General features: G+C 41.3%; 3 protein-coding genes across 3 annotated transcripts; 1 reads left to right on the forward strand and 2 right to left on the reverse strand.

Moving 5' to 3' along the window:
- The first annotated feature begins 545 nt into the window (after positions 1–545).
- On the forward strand, positions 546–1998 carry cst7 (cystatin f). Its single transcript, XM_083695133.1, has 4 exons — positions 546–631; positions 1273–1448; positions 1603–1722; positions 1833–1998. Exons 1-4 carry the CDS (start codon positions 574–576, stop codon positions 1914–1916), a joined length of 438 nt encoding a protein of 145 aa, XP_083551259.1. The 5' UTR covers positions 546–573; the 3' UTR covers positions 1917–1998.
- A 1030-nt stretch (positions 1999–3028) lies between these two features.
- Positions 3029–10963, reverse strand: apmap (adipocyte plasma membrane associated protein). Its single transcript, XM_083695169.1, has 9 exons — positions 10730–10963; positions 10015–10131; positions 9058–9173; positions 8603–8695; positions 7634–7750; positions 7238–7412; positions 6849–6983; positions 4749–4941; positions 3029–4553 (listed from the first exon to the last, which is right to left on the reverse strand). The coding sequence occupies exons 1-9, from the start codon at positions 10819–10821 to the stop codon at positions 4344–4346; spliced, it is 1248 nt and encodes a 415-aa protein (XP_083551295.1). The 5' UTR covers positions 10822–10963; the 3' UTR covers positions 3029–4343.
- A 359-nt stretch (positions 10964–11322) lies between these two features.
- LOC310823292 (uncharacterized protein) lies at positions 11323–15249 on the reverse strand. The gene is made up of 5 exons (XM_083696119.1): positions 15060–15249; positions 14644–14839; positions 14459–14547; positions 13628–13724; positions 11323–13477 (listed from the first exon to the last, which is right to left on the reverse strand). Exons 1-5 carry the CDS (start codon positions 15228–15230, stop codon positions 11739–11741), a joined length of 2292 nt encoding a protein of 763 aa, XP_083552245.1. The 5' UTR covers positions 15231–15249; the 3' UTR covers positions 11323–11738.
- Between the last annotated feature and the right edge of the window lie 41 nt (positions 15250–15290).

Raw genomic sequence — 15290 nt, forward strand, 5'->3', positions numbered from 1 at the left:
TTTTTTAACAATGTACATTTATCCCCCATCCAAGACAAAGGTTAGACATATTATAGAGGAAACATCATAGGCATGCAAGGTTTAAGTATTGGCTTACTTAACTGGACTTGTTGGGAGTACTTCTCTAGCTTTCAATTCAGCAAACACAGGATGTGGTGTGAACTACCCCAGCCTCTGTCTCTCTGCTCTCTTCAAAGTGATGCTATCACACAGGATTATTCAAAGAGAGCTTTTACACCTGGTTATGGATTTGACTTAACAATTTCACTCAATAATGTCAACGTTTATACTACACAGCCAACAAAATTAACAATAAAAACAAATGTATCATTCATAAAAATAATGTTCAAAAAGATCTGAAAGACCATCACAAGAACTAATCAAACAAACTACTCTGTTCAGGAGATCTTTATTGGCTGCACCTGCAAGTTAATTGGTTAAGCATATTGACTGAGAAAGGGGAACTATCTTGTAAGTTTTGCTAGCCTGCTGGTGTGGTATAAGTGTTGCCTAACTTCTCGAACAGGAAGTCAGTCAGTCAGTCAGTTATGTTGTAACGACTCAGACACAGGCATGGGGCTGTGTTATATGCTTCTGTTTATCTCCATGCTCACTGGATTATGTACAATTGGTAAGATCACCTTTGAAAAGGTTGACCAACATAGGATGGAATCGTCTGTGATGAGTTGTATTTTATTATGTTTTTGATTGTGGGAAACACTATAGTTGTTTTGGTTATCTGAATATCTAATCAAGGTATTCTAGTTTTATGGCCATATGCAAATCTATACCTGAGTTTGTTATCACAAGTGCAATATTTTAAATTGGTTATTGTATTTCCAACATATTTCGAACAGTACAGTATAAGAGTAATTTTATGCAATCCAATGCTGCTGCTGGCTAGATTTCTGGTAGGCCCTCAGATTGGTTTCAATTTCTCATTTTGACAAAGTGGATCAACCATAGATCAACCGTTACTGTTGCAAGACTGGGTTTTCTAGGTGGAGTGATTTCTTTGTTATTCACTGGCTGACCCCAAGAGAGCTTTTGAAAATGTTTTGTGATATTCACTCATCTTTGGCGCCTGATTAGACTGGTCAAGTAAATGCAGCAAAGCTGTCAGTTGCAGCACAAGCCAATACAAACAGACCTGATTCTTTGTTGGTCAATATTGTAAGAAGACCTGTAATGCAGTAAACAGAAAAAAGAACAAAAACATGTTTGAATGTTACCTTGAGTAAGCATATTGTAACTTGTGAACTTTCTTTTTAGAAAGTGTGAGAGCCAGCAATTCCAGGAATCGACTAGTGCCCGGCTCTCCCTATAATGTCAGCAGGAATGACAGGGGAGTTCTAAAGGCTGTGCTTACCGGAACCGAAGCCTTTAACAACCAGTCCAATGATGCTTTCCTCTTCAAGGCATCTGCAGTTCAGGATGCACAGAGCCAGGTATGGAAGAGGACGGACAATAACTCTTACTTTATACAGTACCTCATTGGCTAAAATACATTTTAATTGTCAAATATAAAATGTGCCGCGGTATTGTTCATATTGTACTGATGAGGCACACACCTCATCAGTTCAACACAGCCCTCTGTTGCAGATTGTAAAGGGAATCCGATACATTGTGGATGTAGAGATCTCACGCACCCTGTGTCGCAAAAAGGATCACAACACAGACCTTGCCAACTGCAAATTCCAACCAGATGGCTTGTTGCATCAGGTACAGTATAATACAGTTTATGTGATGTGTAGTACAGTATGTATAGCAACTGACTGGAGGGACGTGTTGGACTGATTCTCTCTCTAACTGTGTTCATGTTCGTCTTCCAGACCTTCCTCTGTCACTTTGAGGTTTGGGCGATGCCGTGGCTCCGTCTGATGAGGACTATACATTTTCTCTGCCATGAGAGATGAACAATCTGATCAACCATCCTCTCCACAAGGAACAACCCCGCTCTATCTTATGGTTACGTCTCTAAATAAAAGTGTAATCGGAGTGCCATTGTTTTTTATTCCATTTGATTACATTTTCAGGTCCATCTATCATTTCTCTAACTACCAATTATCTGAAGCCATACAACCATGTATTTGGAATTAATGACAAAATACCTAGCCCGGCAGGGCTTGAGCACTTGAGGCCTAGGCAGTACGAATTGAATTCCAAATCATAACTAGAATTAAATATGTTGTCCTGGGAAAGGGTTGTCATAATGAGGGTTGTCATGGTGTTATAATGATAAACGTACTACATCACTGGAGTATTTAAAGATCTGCACAACCAATACAAACTAAATGTACTAGTAATGGTGTGAGTTCTGACTATATGCATGCAGCAGCAATAGCTTGGGGACGATTTTATAGTAATGTCCCAGAGATTACATGTTTCACCAGTATAAATTAAGGTTAAATAAAATGCATCCACAGGACCTGTATAAAAGCCTGGGTTATCATTCGTCCTCAGCCCTGTGACCTGAGCCCTTTCAGAGTGTGGGTTTGTATCTAATCGTCTGTGATGCAAGGGCCTAAATTATTCAGTGGCTCTTATGAAATCAGTGCTGCAGTGTCTGATTTTGTGGAGAGGCAGAGAGCCTGGCACTGCAGCAGCAGTACCAAGAGGGAGGTCCTCCTGGAGGATCTCAGTGGAGCCCATACTCTCATCACAGAACTCCTAGCAGCCTTATTTGAAGCTGCACATCATGCACCCTCTTTCAATAAGCCCCCTAAACTGACAGGCTTCACTGACTCAGCGGTAGTTCTTTCCCTGGGGGTGGACTTCCATATGTGGTCTCTTCTGTGGATATCATATTAGTTAATGAGCTACTGTGTAAGCCTGCAAGTGTGAGACCTCTCAGTATGTCCAATTTATTTTTATCTAGTTTGTTACAGTAACGCTATTACAGTATTGGATGATGTGAGTATCAGGTCGATCTTTATGCCATTTTTTGAAAGTGCTAAGTATTCAGCTTTAGCAAAGTGCTATTAGCATCAAGTCAATGTATGTTTGACACAAGACAGTTTAAACAGTGTTTTTATTATTCAAAGGAAGCTCAGTAGGATAATTATTATTAATAAGTGAAGGTTGGCAGCATTCAACAACAGTGAGCAAAAAATGACATTAGGCAGTTGACAATGCAGTATACAAAAGCTGTGTTAATCAAAATGAAGGGAGAAATGATTCACATTTATTTTCATATTCTTTTTCATCTCATTTTGTACATGCAACTATGATAACTAAAAACACACAACAGAAGAAATCAGCTCAAGTGAGGTTCCTAAAATACATACATAATCATACTACTAATGCATCTCAACTGATAAAATTAAATCTGACATCTCTCGCTTTTGAAATGTACATGAAAAATGTCAGTTATATTATCGAAAAATATAACAGCTCAGTGCAAAAATGTTTAATTCAAAGTGCAGATACTGAATGGTTCACGGCACACGCTCATCAACAAAACAAAAATTATAACAATATGGCACCTTATTCAACAAATCAAAACACAGGCTTGAAAAACAAGAAATCTCACCGCATCTGAGCAAATCATTTGGCTGGAGGACTAATGTTAAAGGGATAGTTCACCCAAATTACTAAATCACATATTTGGTTCCTTACCCTGAAAGGAATCAATTCACACTTGGGTTCTGTTTATCTGGGCACTATCACTAACAGTTAACTATTTTACCAAAAACCAATGGAAGTCAATGGTAGCTAAATAAGCATGTCTGAAATATCATGCCTGGGTCATTTCAGTCATTTAAATCAAGCCAATGAGTCTTTTCAGAGAATTTTGAATGATTTTGGCATGGAATTTCAAACATGCATGTACTTCCATTCCAAAAAAAAGAAGAAAAAAAAAAGAGCTCATTGTTAGCGGTTAGTGACAGTTCCCGGATAAACTGATCCAAAGTGTGAACTGAAGTCTGTCCTTGTCCATAGAGGGTCCTTTAAGGGTAAAGAACCAAAATATGTGATTTTGTAATTTCAGTGAACTATCCCTTCAATATAAAGCCCTTTGAGCTCCAACTGCAACACACACCTGGCAACTTAGGATAAAGGGTTGGTTGTGAGCTGAGAGAGGGGATGGATATGCATCCCTGTCAAATGTGCCTTAGAAGTGCAGAAGCCTAGCCCATGTTTTCCTGAAGCTGGCGAAAAGCTATCAATGCAGCAGATCTAGCATTAGGCCATTCTCATCAATTCTGGTTATTGGTTGAGGTTGAACACACTCCCTTGGGAGACTGGGGAGGGGTGTCAGGAGGCAGAGAGTAGTCTAGTCTCACTAAGACACTCGCTGAGGAGTGTGGATTACATATGGGCTTTGTTCGGAGATGGCAAGCTCACACCTTGCTGAGGTCGAGTTTGCACAGGTAGGGGGAGCGGAAGGAGCCTAGGTAGAGGTGTCCGTCGTGTTCGAGGGCCTCGCTGAGGTAGGCAGCCACCATGCCGTGAGGGTCGTGAAGGGTACGCAGGCATGCCCCGCTCTCCTGAAGCTCCAACACCAGGCTGTAGCGAGGGACAAATTTCAGCAGCACGTCCTGGCTGAAGAGCTGTAGAGGGAGGGAGGGAGGGAGGAAGGAGAGATGGAGGTAAGGAGATCACAGGTCACAATGAATGAGGTGCATCCTTTAACTACATGTTCAACATTAGGCAGGTTTCCCACTGGATCCAAAACCCACAGCAAACATCAACAGGAATGGACACCGGACTCATAATCCAATAAAATAAAAAAAATCGAAATATACCTTAAAGATAAGCTTTTTGATCCAGGGCTTCTGGGACAGAAAGTCCAGTATGGAGAAGCCTGGGTTGGGCCGCACCGCTGACATGACCACCCAGTACCCCCCAGAGGAGCTGCGGCGGATGTTGTCAGGGAAACCAGGCAAGTTGTCAACAAAGGTGTCCATTCCTCCTTTATTCAGGCCTGAGACATGGACCCTAGGATTATAGAGACAGTCAGGAAAAGAAGAAAGAGAAGATTGCCATGCAATCAATTCTCATCAATTGTTGAGACAGAGTGCACACAGGTGCACACAGAACAGAGCGCTGGGCTCTGGGCACAAAATCTTTTTTTCACGGATGTGTGACTGATAAGAGGCTATACAGAATTACACTTTTATAAAACACTTGTATGAGCAGTGTTCTCACTACTCTGACTGGGTTATTAAGCTTTTAGCAGGGCTAGAGGATTTAGTTCACCAGCAATTCATGTCTGAATTGATAAGAACACAGAACAGAAATTACTTATTACAAACCCCATCATGGGAGGGTGGAATTAATCAGCTTGCTGTGAATAACTAAAAGGCTAATTTAAAATAAATCAAGTCAAAATAATATCCCATATTTCAGATAATAATTTCCATTCTGCACAGTTAATGAATAAAAAATCCCAAACTGGCTCCATTATCAAATAGACCGAAATGAAAAAACAATGAACACCTCCCACTCACTCACTCACCACCTCCCACACAACAACCCTAAGTAAGTGCAGCTTTGTGGTATAGATCTGCCTCCCCCTCCCTCTACCAACATGGGCTATGCTATTAGAAAAAGAACAGACCAATTTGTCTTTCTACTCAGATAGCTTGGTGAAAGGCACTGTTACCGAGGCAACGGAGCACTTGCACCATCTCTTCAGGTGAGGCCTGGAAGTATTGACTGTGCTCTCTTGAAAACAACATTACAAGTATAATCATGAAATCCTATTATGTAGGAAGAAAAATAATAAAACTAGAGACAAACAAAAGCCCTGTGGGTGGAGTTTGGAGTGTGCTCCAAGAGCTGGCACAACATCAAATGTTCCACTGACGTACCATGAGATGAGTACAGAAGCTTTCAAAGGAGAGAGGGAGATACACTCCCTGAGTAGGAACACTATAGTAATCCTGGTTAGGGCCTCCCTTTGCTCTCAAAACAGCCTCAATTCTTTGTGGCATTGATTAAGTGATAAGTTTGAGGTGACTTTTGCTTCGTGACATGGTGCATCATGATGCTGGAGGTAGCCATGAGAAGATGGGTAAATTGTGGCCATGAAGGGATGCACATGGTCAGCAACAATACTCAAATAGGCTGTGGCATTCGATGATTGATTGGTATTAACAGGCCCAAAGTGTACCAAGAAAACATTCCCCACACCATTACACCACCTCCACCATGAGAAGGTGTACAGGTGTTCCTTATAAAGTGTTCGGTGAGTGTATATGAGGGTAAATTAATGTGGGTAAATCTGCAATCTGTGAAAGGCAAATCATTTTGTATAACTATAATTGCATTTATTAATCATTTTGTATAACTATAATTGCATTTATTAATCATTTTGTATAACTATAATTGCATATATTAAAGAACACAATAAAGAGTAATATGTATGTACAACCAAGGTTAGTCTGGGAGACAGTCATGTGTGGTTGGGTGCTGGGGGGAGAGATAAAGGGGACCCCTGGGTACCCCCAGTTAAGTCATGGGATCGGAATGTTGAGAAACTGGAAGAAAACTGGAAGAGTCCAAGAAAGAGACTGATATGGCCTGGCCATACTATGGTATGGAATGTATAGGAAGCTTTCTCTTCTATAAGTACTGCAACCTTCTCTTTGTTCTTTGACTTACTCTGGTCATTTCTTAGAGAGAGACACTATTGTACTCCTGCAAGCTTGTATTAAAATGCATTATTAATCATTGTTATCAGATTTGTACATGTCTTAATTCACTGAATTTTGGATCGATACCCAACCAAATGTATTAGGAAGAAATGATTATTTTCCACCACAAATCCCTGTGGGCAGTGTTTCTTCACACTCAAATTTAGTTAAGGTTGAGGGGGTTGCTTAGGACCAGCTGTACTGTACCTGCGTATCCTAGCCATTGTTGTCTCAGCCACCAGCACAGACTCCTCATCAGGGAACAGCTGGATGCCATTGGCGAAACGAAGCCCATCCATCAGCACTGTGACCTCCTTGGTCTCTGTGTCATACTCCAGGACACTGAAAGACACACCAAGGCTTATCATGTTACAAATGGCCTAAAAGAATACTGTACGGACAATCTTTCTAAATCTGGTTGGGATTTCTGAGCAACCTAGCTCCTGTTACTGATCAGTTTCTGAAGACTCTCTAAAGATAGTATATTCTGCATTGACCGAAATACCTGGATGTATGACTACACAGGTGAAGGTGTTCTTTCGGAGAAATTATACACTCAAGTCTGGCCATAACTCATGTAGTGATAGTTAGTTTACCGTGCATCTGCAGTGGCCTCCATGATGAGATGGAGGTAGTCTCTGCACTGCCACCTGCTGCTGGAGTCGGTGAAGTACACCTTCCTCCCATCCTGCGTAACATCCAAGTCATTCACAAAGGAAAGCCTTCGGCCACCAACCATCTGCCCAGCTGACACCAGGGTGGTCACCTCACCTTTTCAATGAGTCAAGGAGAGACAGTGGCACAATATTTACATTAAAACAATCACTCACAAAATACATGCAGTTCATAACTGAATAAAAGGTAAAATCATCAATTTGTTTTGATAATGCCAATTGCCAATGTCTCATAACAGATATGATGATCTCTCTTGCTCATCATCTTGCATGATGACTATGGTCAGGGTAATCTTGCCATCTGGTTGCATTGCTGACCTGTGACAATGTTGACCTCGAAAAGCCCCAGGTAGGCATCAGCTACAAACAGGGTTCCATTAGGGCCCACCCGTATACCCAGTGGTCGTCCACAGCTGGGCTCCTGGTCGTGGGATCCTTTCCATCAAGATTAAAAAAACATTACCTCAGAAAACCTCTTAACCAGGTATAATACATAGTGGACATGAAAACCTCTTAACCAGGTATAATACATAGTGGACATGAAAACCTCTTAACCAGGTATAATACATAGTGGACATGAAAACCTCTTAACCAGGTATAATACATAGTGGACATGAAAACCTCTTAACCAGGTATAATACATAGTGGACATGAAGTATCTGAGGAAATATGATGTGTACTTTCAGCTTTTATCAATAGTGTCACTAACTGAAATTAGTAAAAACATGGGTGTGTCTTTGGAGTCTATTCTTTAATTGTCTTTACAGTTATGGGCCTGTTAGACCTGTTATGCATCAAGTCATCCTTGGGTGTTTGTTAGTTGTCTAATAATACATACAATTCATTTGGTTACATTCTATAATTAACTATTCACTGATCTAATTTTTAATCCAGATTCCAGAAATTACGCCATTGGTAAAATAGTGGCACATCTCCCCGTGCCCAGAGGCTTATGTTGTCTAAGGTATAAGCCTAACGTATGTGGATGTGTGGTTTAATGATACATTGCTTGATATTGTTTCACATGAGTATGATAACCAAACACTCTAGCAAAAATGTTGAGGTTAACAATTAGCAACTAAACTTCCATAGGGAACCGTTAAAGGGCATAACTCAGTGTGTGTAGCTGACATCGGCCATGAATGAGCATTTGACCAACATTGAGCAACGGGATCTATTGAGTAATTTTTGTAAAACATGTCATTCAGTTGAGATTTTGTTGTGGAATATTGTGAAATGAGACCTGAGATCCGATCTTGCCAATATGTTCCCTCCTTAGTCACTCACCACAGGGTGGCTTGCCAAGCCTTGCCACGACATGGATGTTTCTCCCTTCTATCTTCACTATCTTTCCATCAGCCGTACCTGTGTAGAGCACATCTACAGAAGCAGACATACATTAAATATGCATTCAAAACTGAAGCTGTTTTAATCAATGAATCAAGAAGGTTGGTTCACTATCATGGCCTCAAAATCACAGAATGGACCCAGTAGATTGCTAGCTAATACTGTACTGTACATCATGTCCATAAATGTCCAGGCTCACGTCATTTTGTAACACAAACATCTGCACAACTTCATTTTTTTTTTTTCAGCAATCAGCAATACAAACTGCACATTTTCACCTTTGACCTGTCTGACAGCTGTTATTGTGGCATCACCTCAAATTACACAAGCCCAAAACAAACTGGGTGAAAGACATTGTAATGTGGCCAGAATCCAGCTTTACTACCCACACTGACCTCCAATGTTCGCAACAGACTCTGGGCCAACCAGCTGGTCCTCAAACAGCCTTTGTGCCTCCCTCAGCTTAAAGTTGGGCTCGTAGCACCCCGACATAAGTGGCGGCTCATTAAGGCTAATAGACAGAGGAAACAAATGAGAAAATAGCATCAGTAAGAATCACTGGTCACTACCACTGTCCTGGAATAGCCTTTACTCTGATGGTGCTTAAGGCTGTTGAGAAATTAGGAAATACTTGGACAGTAGACGTCGGAACAGATCATCAAGTGTGAATGCAGAATTGTGCAATGAATTTTAATGAGGAGAGGGAGACGCTTGCGATTTGGTCTGTGGGCAGACACTGTTGATAAATTAGATCAGCTTTGTCTATGGCCGAAGGATATTGTGCAAGGGGCAGCAAATCACACAGTCTAATATAATCAGTAGAGAATGCAGTATGGACAAATAGTTCTGTTGTGAGGACAACAAGGTTATGACAGAGAGCTGGAACAAGGATAGCAGGGAGAAAGGTCTGCTCATTCTGGACTGACTGCAGACAAATCCACTTGGAGCTGAGCGCATCACTTATGTTGCCTCAATCAATAACCAATAATTGAAATATGATAAACGCATCTCTGGGCATACCAGCTCAGCATAAGCTATGCATAAAGCCTTCTGTAAAAACATCTAGGCCTACAGTACAAGTTCATAAAGGATGACAGGGTAGAGAATTAAACAATTGTACATAATCATATAACCTAACATGATTATGTCACTCAGGGGACCAACATATTTGCACTAAAGTGAGGATTTACTATCCATGGGAAGAATGGTTTCCATTAACTAATTGCCAGAGTAATTTTCTGAAGTGTCTTGCGGTATAGTTGATTACAGTTGACTAAAGTCAAGGTGTAAGACAGTCGTACACAGAACTCAACAACAGAAAAAATAGTGTATTTTCATACAGCCCTGCTCACCTAAGTAACTCTGGGTGGATAGGTGACTCGAGCAGAAATACGATTGCAAGCAATGGAAGAACCAGGAAACCTCCAAGGGTCAGCAAGGTCACACGGAATACTTTTCCACTGTAGGTACTAGGGGAAAACAAATCATTGGTAACATTACATATAAGTAGTGTAGTATTAGCAACATAATATATCCTAGATAATCTCTGGTATTAGCAAATTCCATGGGCATTTTAAAGACCTCTTAGTATGAGCTCTATGGGTCTTCTGACAGGGCTGTAAAGGCTGGTTTGAGGATCATAATTTAGGTAGGACAACATAGCAAGTAGAAATAAAAAATAATTCACAAAGCCAATAATAAATTATTGACAGATTGCATGGACACTGAATAGGCCACACGATCAATATAACTAATAGCCTACACAACTCATGTTATGCTCTCTGAGCTACCTATTGAGTCTTGCATTGACTGTATGGTTAATGCAAACAAATTAAGTATTTTATCTATTTCCATTGTAAGGTGACGTGTATTATAACATTGACCTAGATAGCTAGTAGAGATGTAGGCTGCGTACTTGTTTACCTGATTCAAGCTGTCAACCATGCATGGATAGCTAACGTTGGCTTGCTAGCTAGGAAAAACCAAGTCATCTCTGAAGCAATGTCTCTACTTATGTATAAAACATAAATAATAATACTATATCTATCGAATGTATGGCTACGTTACCTGTTACCCTTGTACTGAGGTTCTTGTAATTCGTCTGTGATGATCTGAGGTCTGTTCAGCCTCCTGAACCGCAGTCCCTCTGGTTCATTCATACTGTAATAAGACCTCCTAGTTCTTTTGTCCTAGAATTGTATTTCAAATCAGCAGTTCGCTAGCTACATAAGCAGGTTATTAATTGGATTACTTGTAGAGATAGACCAGTGAAGTGCCAGAGCATTGTACAGAATATCCCCTGTCCTTGTATCATTAACGTCGAGTGCAGTTGTCCAGTGGGACAGCTACATCTGCCTTTAAAACATGGTCTTCAGCGCCACCTGCTGTCGTGGAGTGCAGCACAGCACAATAAAGGACCAGTGCAGTTGTAAAAGGGTGACATTTCCCTGAATCCTATCAAAGACATGGATTAACCTCTCCGATTCTATTCTAAAGTAATAATACATTCCTATTCCTCAATCAATTTAGAAAATATTAACCTATATTAATTGTATATATTATATTATGTTTCAAAATAGCTCATATCAAAAGGCCTCTTTTGGTTATTGAGTAATATTCAATACAGACACAAATTAACAATTTTCAGTGTTTCTGAGGTAATTTATTTAAATTTGTATCCACATGAATAAAATGCAAGTAAAATCCCTCTGTATACCTGAGTTATAATGGGAATAACGGTTGTTGAGGAAGCACACAGACATGTTTATATACCTGTTGTATCTGATTACCAAGTCAAGCTTTTTTATGAGAAATGTTCCTAGATTCAAATAAATATTAAATAACTAATTTGTGAATTGTGATTTCAATCCATTTTATATTTTATCCTGTGACCCAGATATGTTGGTAGGTAGCATTAGTAAATACTGGTACAGTGGTACTATGCTAACAAAACATACTCCATTTGCTTTACAATACCATAGACCTAGAGAGTTGTGGTAAAATAGACTGCCATTTCCAGGAACAGGATGTATAAGCAATAAGATTCTTGAGATGCATATTGCAAGTGTTCCCTTTCTCAAACATCAACACACTTGTGTTCCTTCAAACTCCTCATACAGGAGAAGCTCTTCCCACACTTAGAGCAATCGTATGGCTTCTCCCCTGTGTGCACTTGCTGATGAGCTTTGAGGTTGTTCGCTTGGCTGAAACTCTTTCCGCACACGGAGCATACAAACGGTTTCTCCCCAGTGTGAACCCGATTGTGCCGAACAAGGTTCTGTGCTAAACTGAAGCTTTTCCCACACACCTCACAGATATGAGGCCTCTCTCCTGTGTGAGTGCGGTAGTGAACATTGAGGCTACTCTGTGTGACAAAACCTTTATCACACACAGAGCAGCTGAACGACTTCCCCTCAGTGTGAATGAGCCTGTGTATGTTAAAGTAACTCAGGGAGCTGTACCCCTGCCCACATATATCACAGGTAAACGGCTTCTCACCACTGTGAACCTGACCATGAGTTTTTAGATTGACAGCAGTGAGGAATGTCTTCCCACATTCTTCACAGGTGTGCGGTTTGTCAACCGTGTGTATCAGCTTGTGCTTTTTCAGATATTCGGCAGACCGGAAGCTCTTGCCACACTCGGAGCAGTTGTAGGGTTTCTCACCACTGTGTATCCTCTGGTGGGTCAGAAGCGCACCTTTTTGGTTGAAGCTCTTCCCACACAGGTCACATATGAAAGCCTTCTCTCCTGTGTGAATACACTGGTGGACCTTGAGATGGCTGGCCTGGGTGAAACTCTTCGGGCATATCTCACAGCTAAATGCCTTGACTCCACTGTGAGTCTGCTGGTGTCTTTTAAGGTTGGGTGCGAGGCTGAAACACTTTCCGCATATTTCACAACTAAATGATTTCTCACCAGTGTGTACCCTGTGGTGTATGTTCAGTGCACTTCTCACTGTGAAGCATTTTCCGCATTGATCACATATGTAAGGTTTCTCTCCTGTATGGGTCCTTTCATGAGACTTGAGGCCACTTCTTTGGCTGAAACTATTGCCACATATGTCACAGCTGAAGGGTCTTTCTCCTTTGTGCACAGTCAGCTGATGCACATTTAAACTACGTCTGGATGTGAAACACTTCCCACACATTGTGCATTTAAATGGTCTTTCACCTGTGTGGATACCCTGGTGTATTACAAGATCTCTCTGCCTTGAAAAAACTTTCCCACACTGCGTGCAGTTGAACCTCCTCTCTCCTTTGTGTGCAGCTCTTGTGTGGGCTTTGAGGGTACATTTCGCAGGAAAGGTTTTACCACATAAAGTACATTTAAACACATTCTCTCCTTTGGTAACCACCAGGTGTTCTTTAAGGTGACTCTGGGTACCAAATACCTTACCGCAGTATGTGCACTTGAATCGTTTCTCCATTTTGTGTACTACAAGCTGGTGTATGTTGACACTACATTTCGCTGTGAAGCCTTTTCCGCACTGAGTGCAGTTAAATGGCTTCTCTCCCGTGTGCACAACCTGGTGGGCTTTAAGGTTACTTTGTTTACTAAAAGTCTTCTTACAAAGCCCACAGCTGAAACGTTTGTCTCCTTTGCCAACTCTCATGTGGCCCTTGGTGCGTCTTACATGTCGCATAGGCCTACTTTTCTGATTTGTAGTGAGGACCTTCCTCTTAGTGTCATTGGGGGCAGGCTGTAATTCTGGGCCCTGTTGGGTCTCTCCTGGTGAGGGATGTGTATCAGTCTCCTCCTCCAATGGGTAGTCAGTAGCAGCACTCTCCTCAGCCTCTGTCCCAGATTCTCCACCTGTGCAGGAGGAGAAACTTTAACTGTTATTTTGCTATCGGCTCAGCGTTTCATATCAACTCGCTTCAAAAAGTGTTTGATTAGATGCAATTCGGCCCGGATCTCAACACTTTTCTGTATGTAAGCATATGTGCAAGCCTTGTTACTCACATGTGTCTTTGTATGTGCCCTCTCTCTGCATGTCCTGCTGCAGTTTCCTTTCTTGTAAAAAAATACATTCAGGATGTCCTTCCTCCATGTCTGCAGACTAGGAGTGAAACTTGATTAGATTAGAGGGTACACACACGTACACACATACACTCACCGGCCACTTTATTAGGTACACCTGTTCAACTGCTCGGTAACGCAAATATCTAATCAGCCAATCACATGGCCGCAACTCAATGCATTTAGGCATGTAGACATGGTCAAGACGACCTGCTGAAGTTCAAACCGAGCATCAGAATGGGGAAGAAAGGTGATTTAAGTGACTTTGAACGTGGTGTGGTTGTTGGTGCCAGGCGGGCTGGTCTGAGTATTTCAGAAACTGCTGATCTACTGGGATTATCAAGCACAACCATCTCTAGGGTTTACAGAGAATGATCCGAAAAAGAGAAAATATCCAGTGAGTGGCAGTTCTCTGGGCGAAAATGCCTTGTTGATGCCAGAGGTCAGAGGAGAATGGCCAGATTGGTTCAAGATGATAGAAAGGCAACAGTAACTCAAATAACCACTCGTTACAACCGAGGTATGCAGAAGACCATCTCTGAACGCACAACACGTCAAACTTTGAAGCAGATGAGCTACAAAAGGGGGTCCAACCCTGTACTAGCAGTACCTAATAAAGTGGCCGGTGAGTGTACAAACGTACACACATAAACGTACATACACACAACCAATTGCAAAGCTCAGCCCCTAAAAATAATGATCTTCGAACAGCAAATAATGTATAGCCAGCCTATTCATGATCAAGAAATCTGTGTATATTTTGTGGAAGCTTACCTTGCTGGTGGGGACTTTGGACAAGGACATAGAATCAATAACATCTGTGGCTCCGGGCTCTTCATCTCCACACTTTGAGGGCTTCATGTCTGAAAGCATGAACACATTCACAATATTAGTCCAAATTCTATTTCACTGAGCCTTATAAAGTATTGCATTCCCACATTCCCACATTGCATTCTCACTCTGCCTGTCATAACTCTTCTCCTCCTCTTCGGTTGTCCTGTGCTTTCCATCTAACATCTGGACCCTCTCCTTCAGTGCTTCATTCTCTCTCTGAATCACAGCTATTTCCAGGCACAGGGTAGCTGTATTCTCATCTATGAGGCTTTTGATTTTTTCCATGGATTCTTTGGACAATCTCTTCATGATGGTCAACAGCTGTTTGGGGGAAGACACAATCAAGTCTGCTTCTGAGACCCTGAATTTTATACAACTCATTTTAAGTACTTAACTTAGGCAAAACTGTTGCCAACTACCTCTACCAACTTATTTCAGTGCAAACCAGAAACAATACAGATAAATGGGTTAATGTTCCACATGACTTCTATTAAATTCGAATCTAAATTCTTAGCATTACTGACATAATAAAGATCCTCACTTGTGATTCTGTCTGTGCCTCATTACTCTCTGGTTCACTGTCCATGTTTTGAGCCCATGTCGTTTCCAAACGGACAGCGGTGCGCTCGTCCAACAATTTACTAATTTCTATTACGGCTGCATTAACTAAGAGCCCCAGGACACTGGCCAATTCATCTTGTAATCTCAGCATCTTTGATATAAAGACCAAATTTCGTGCAGGAAGGCAATGTTGTTGCCGTAAAGTAAATGA

Source organism: Argentina silus (assembly GCF_951799395.1).
Source record: "Argentina silus genome assembly, chromosome: X".
NCBI classification, from domain to species: Eukaryota; Metazoa; Chordata; class Actinopteri; order Argentiniformes; family Argentinidae; genus Argentina; species Argentina silus.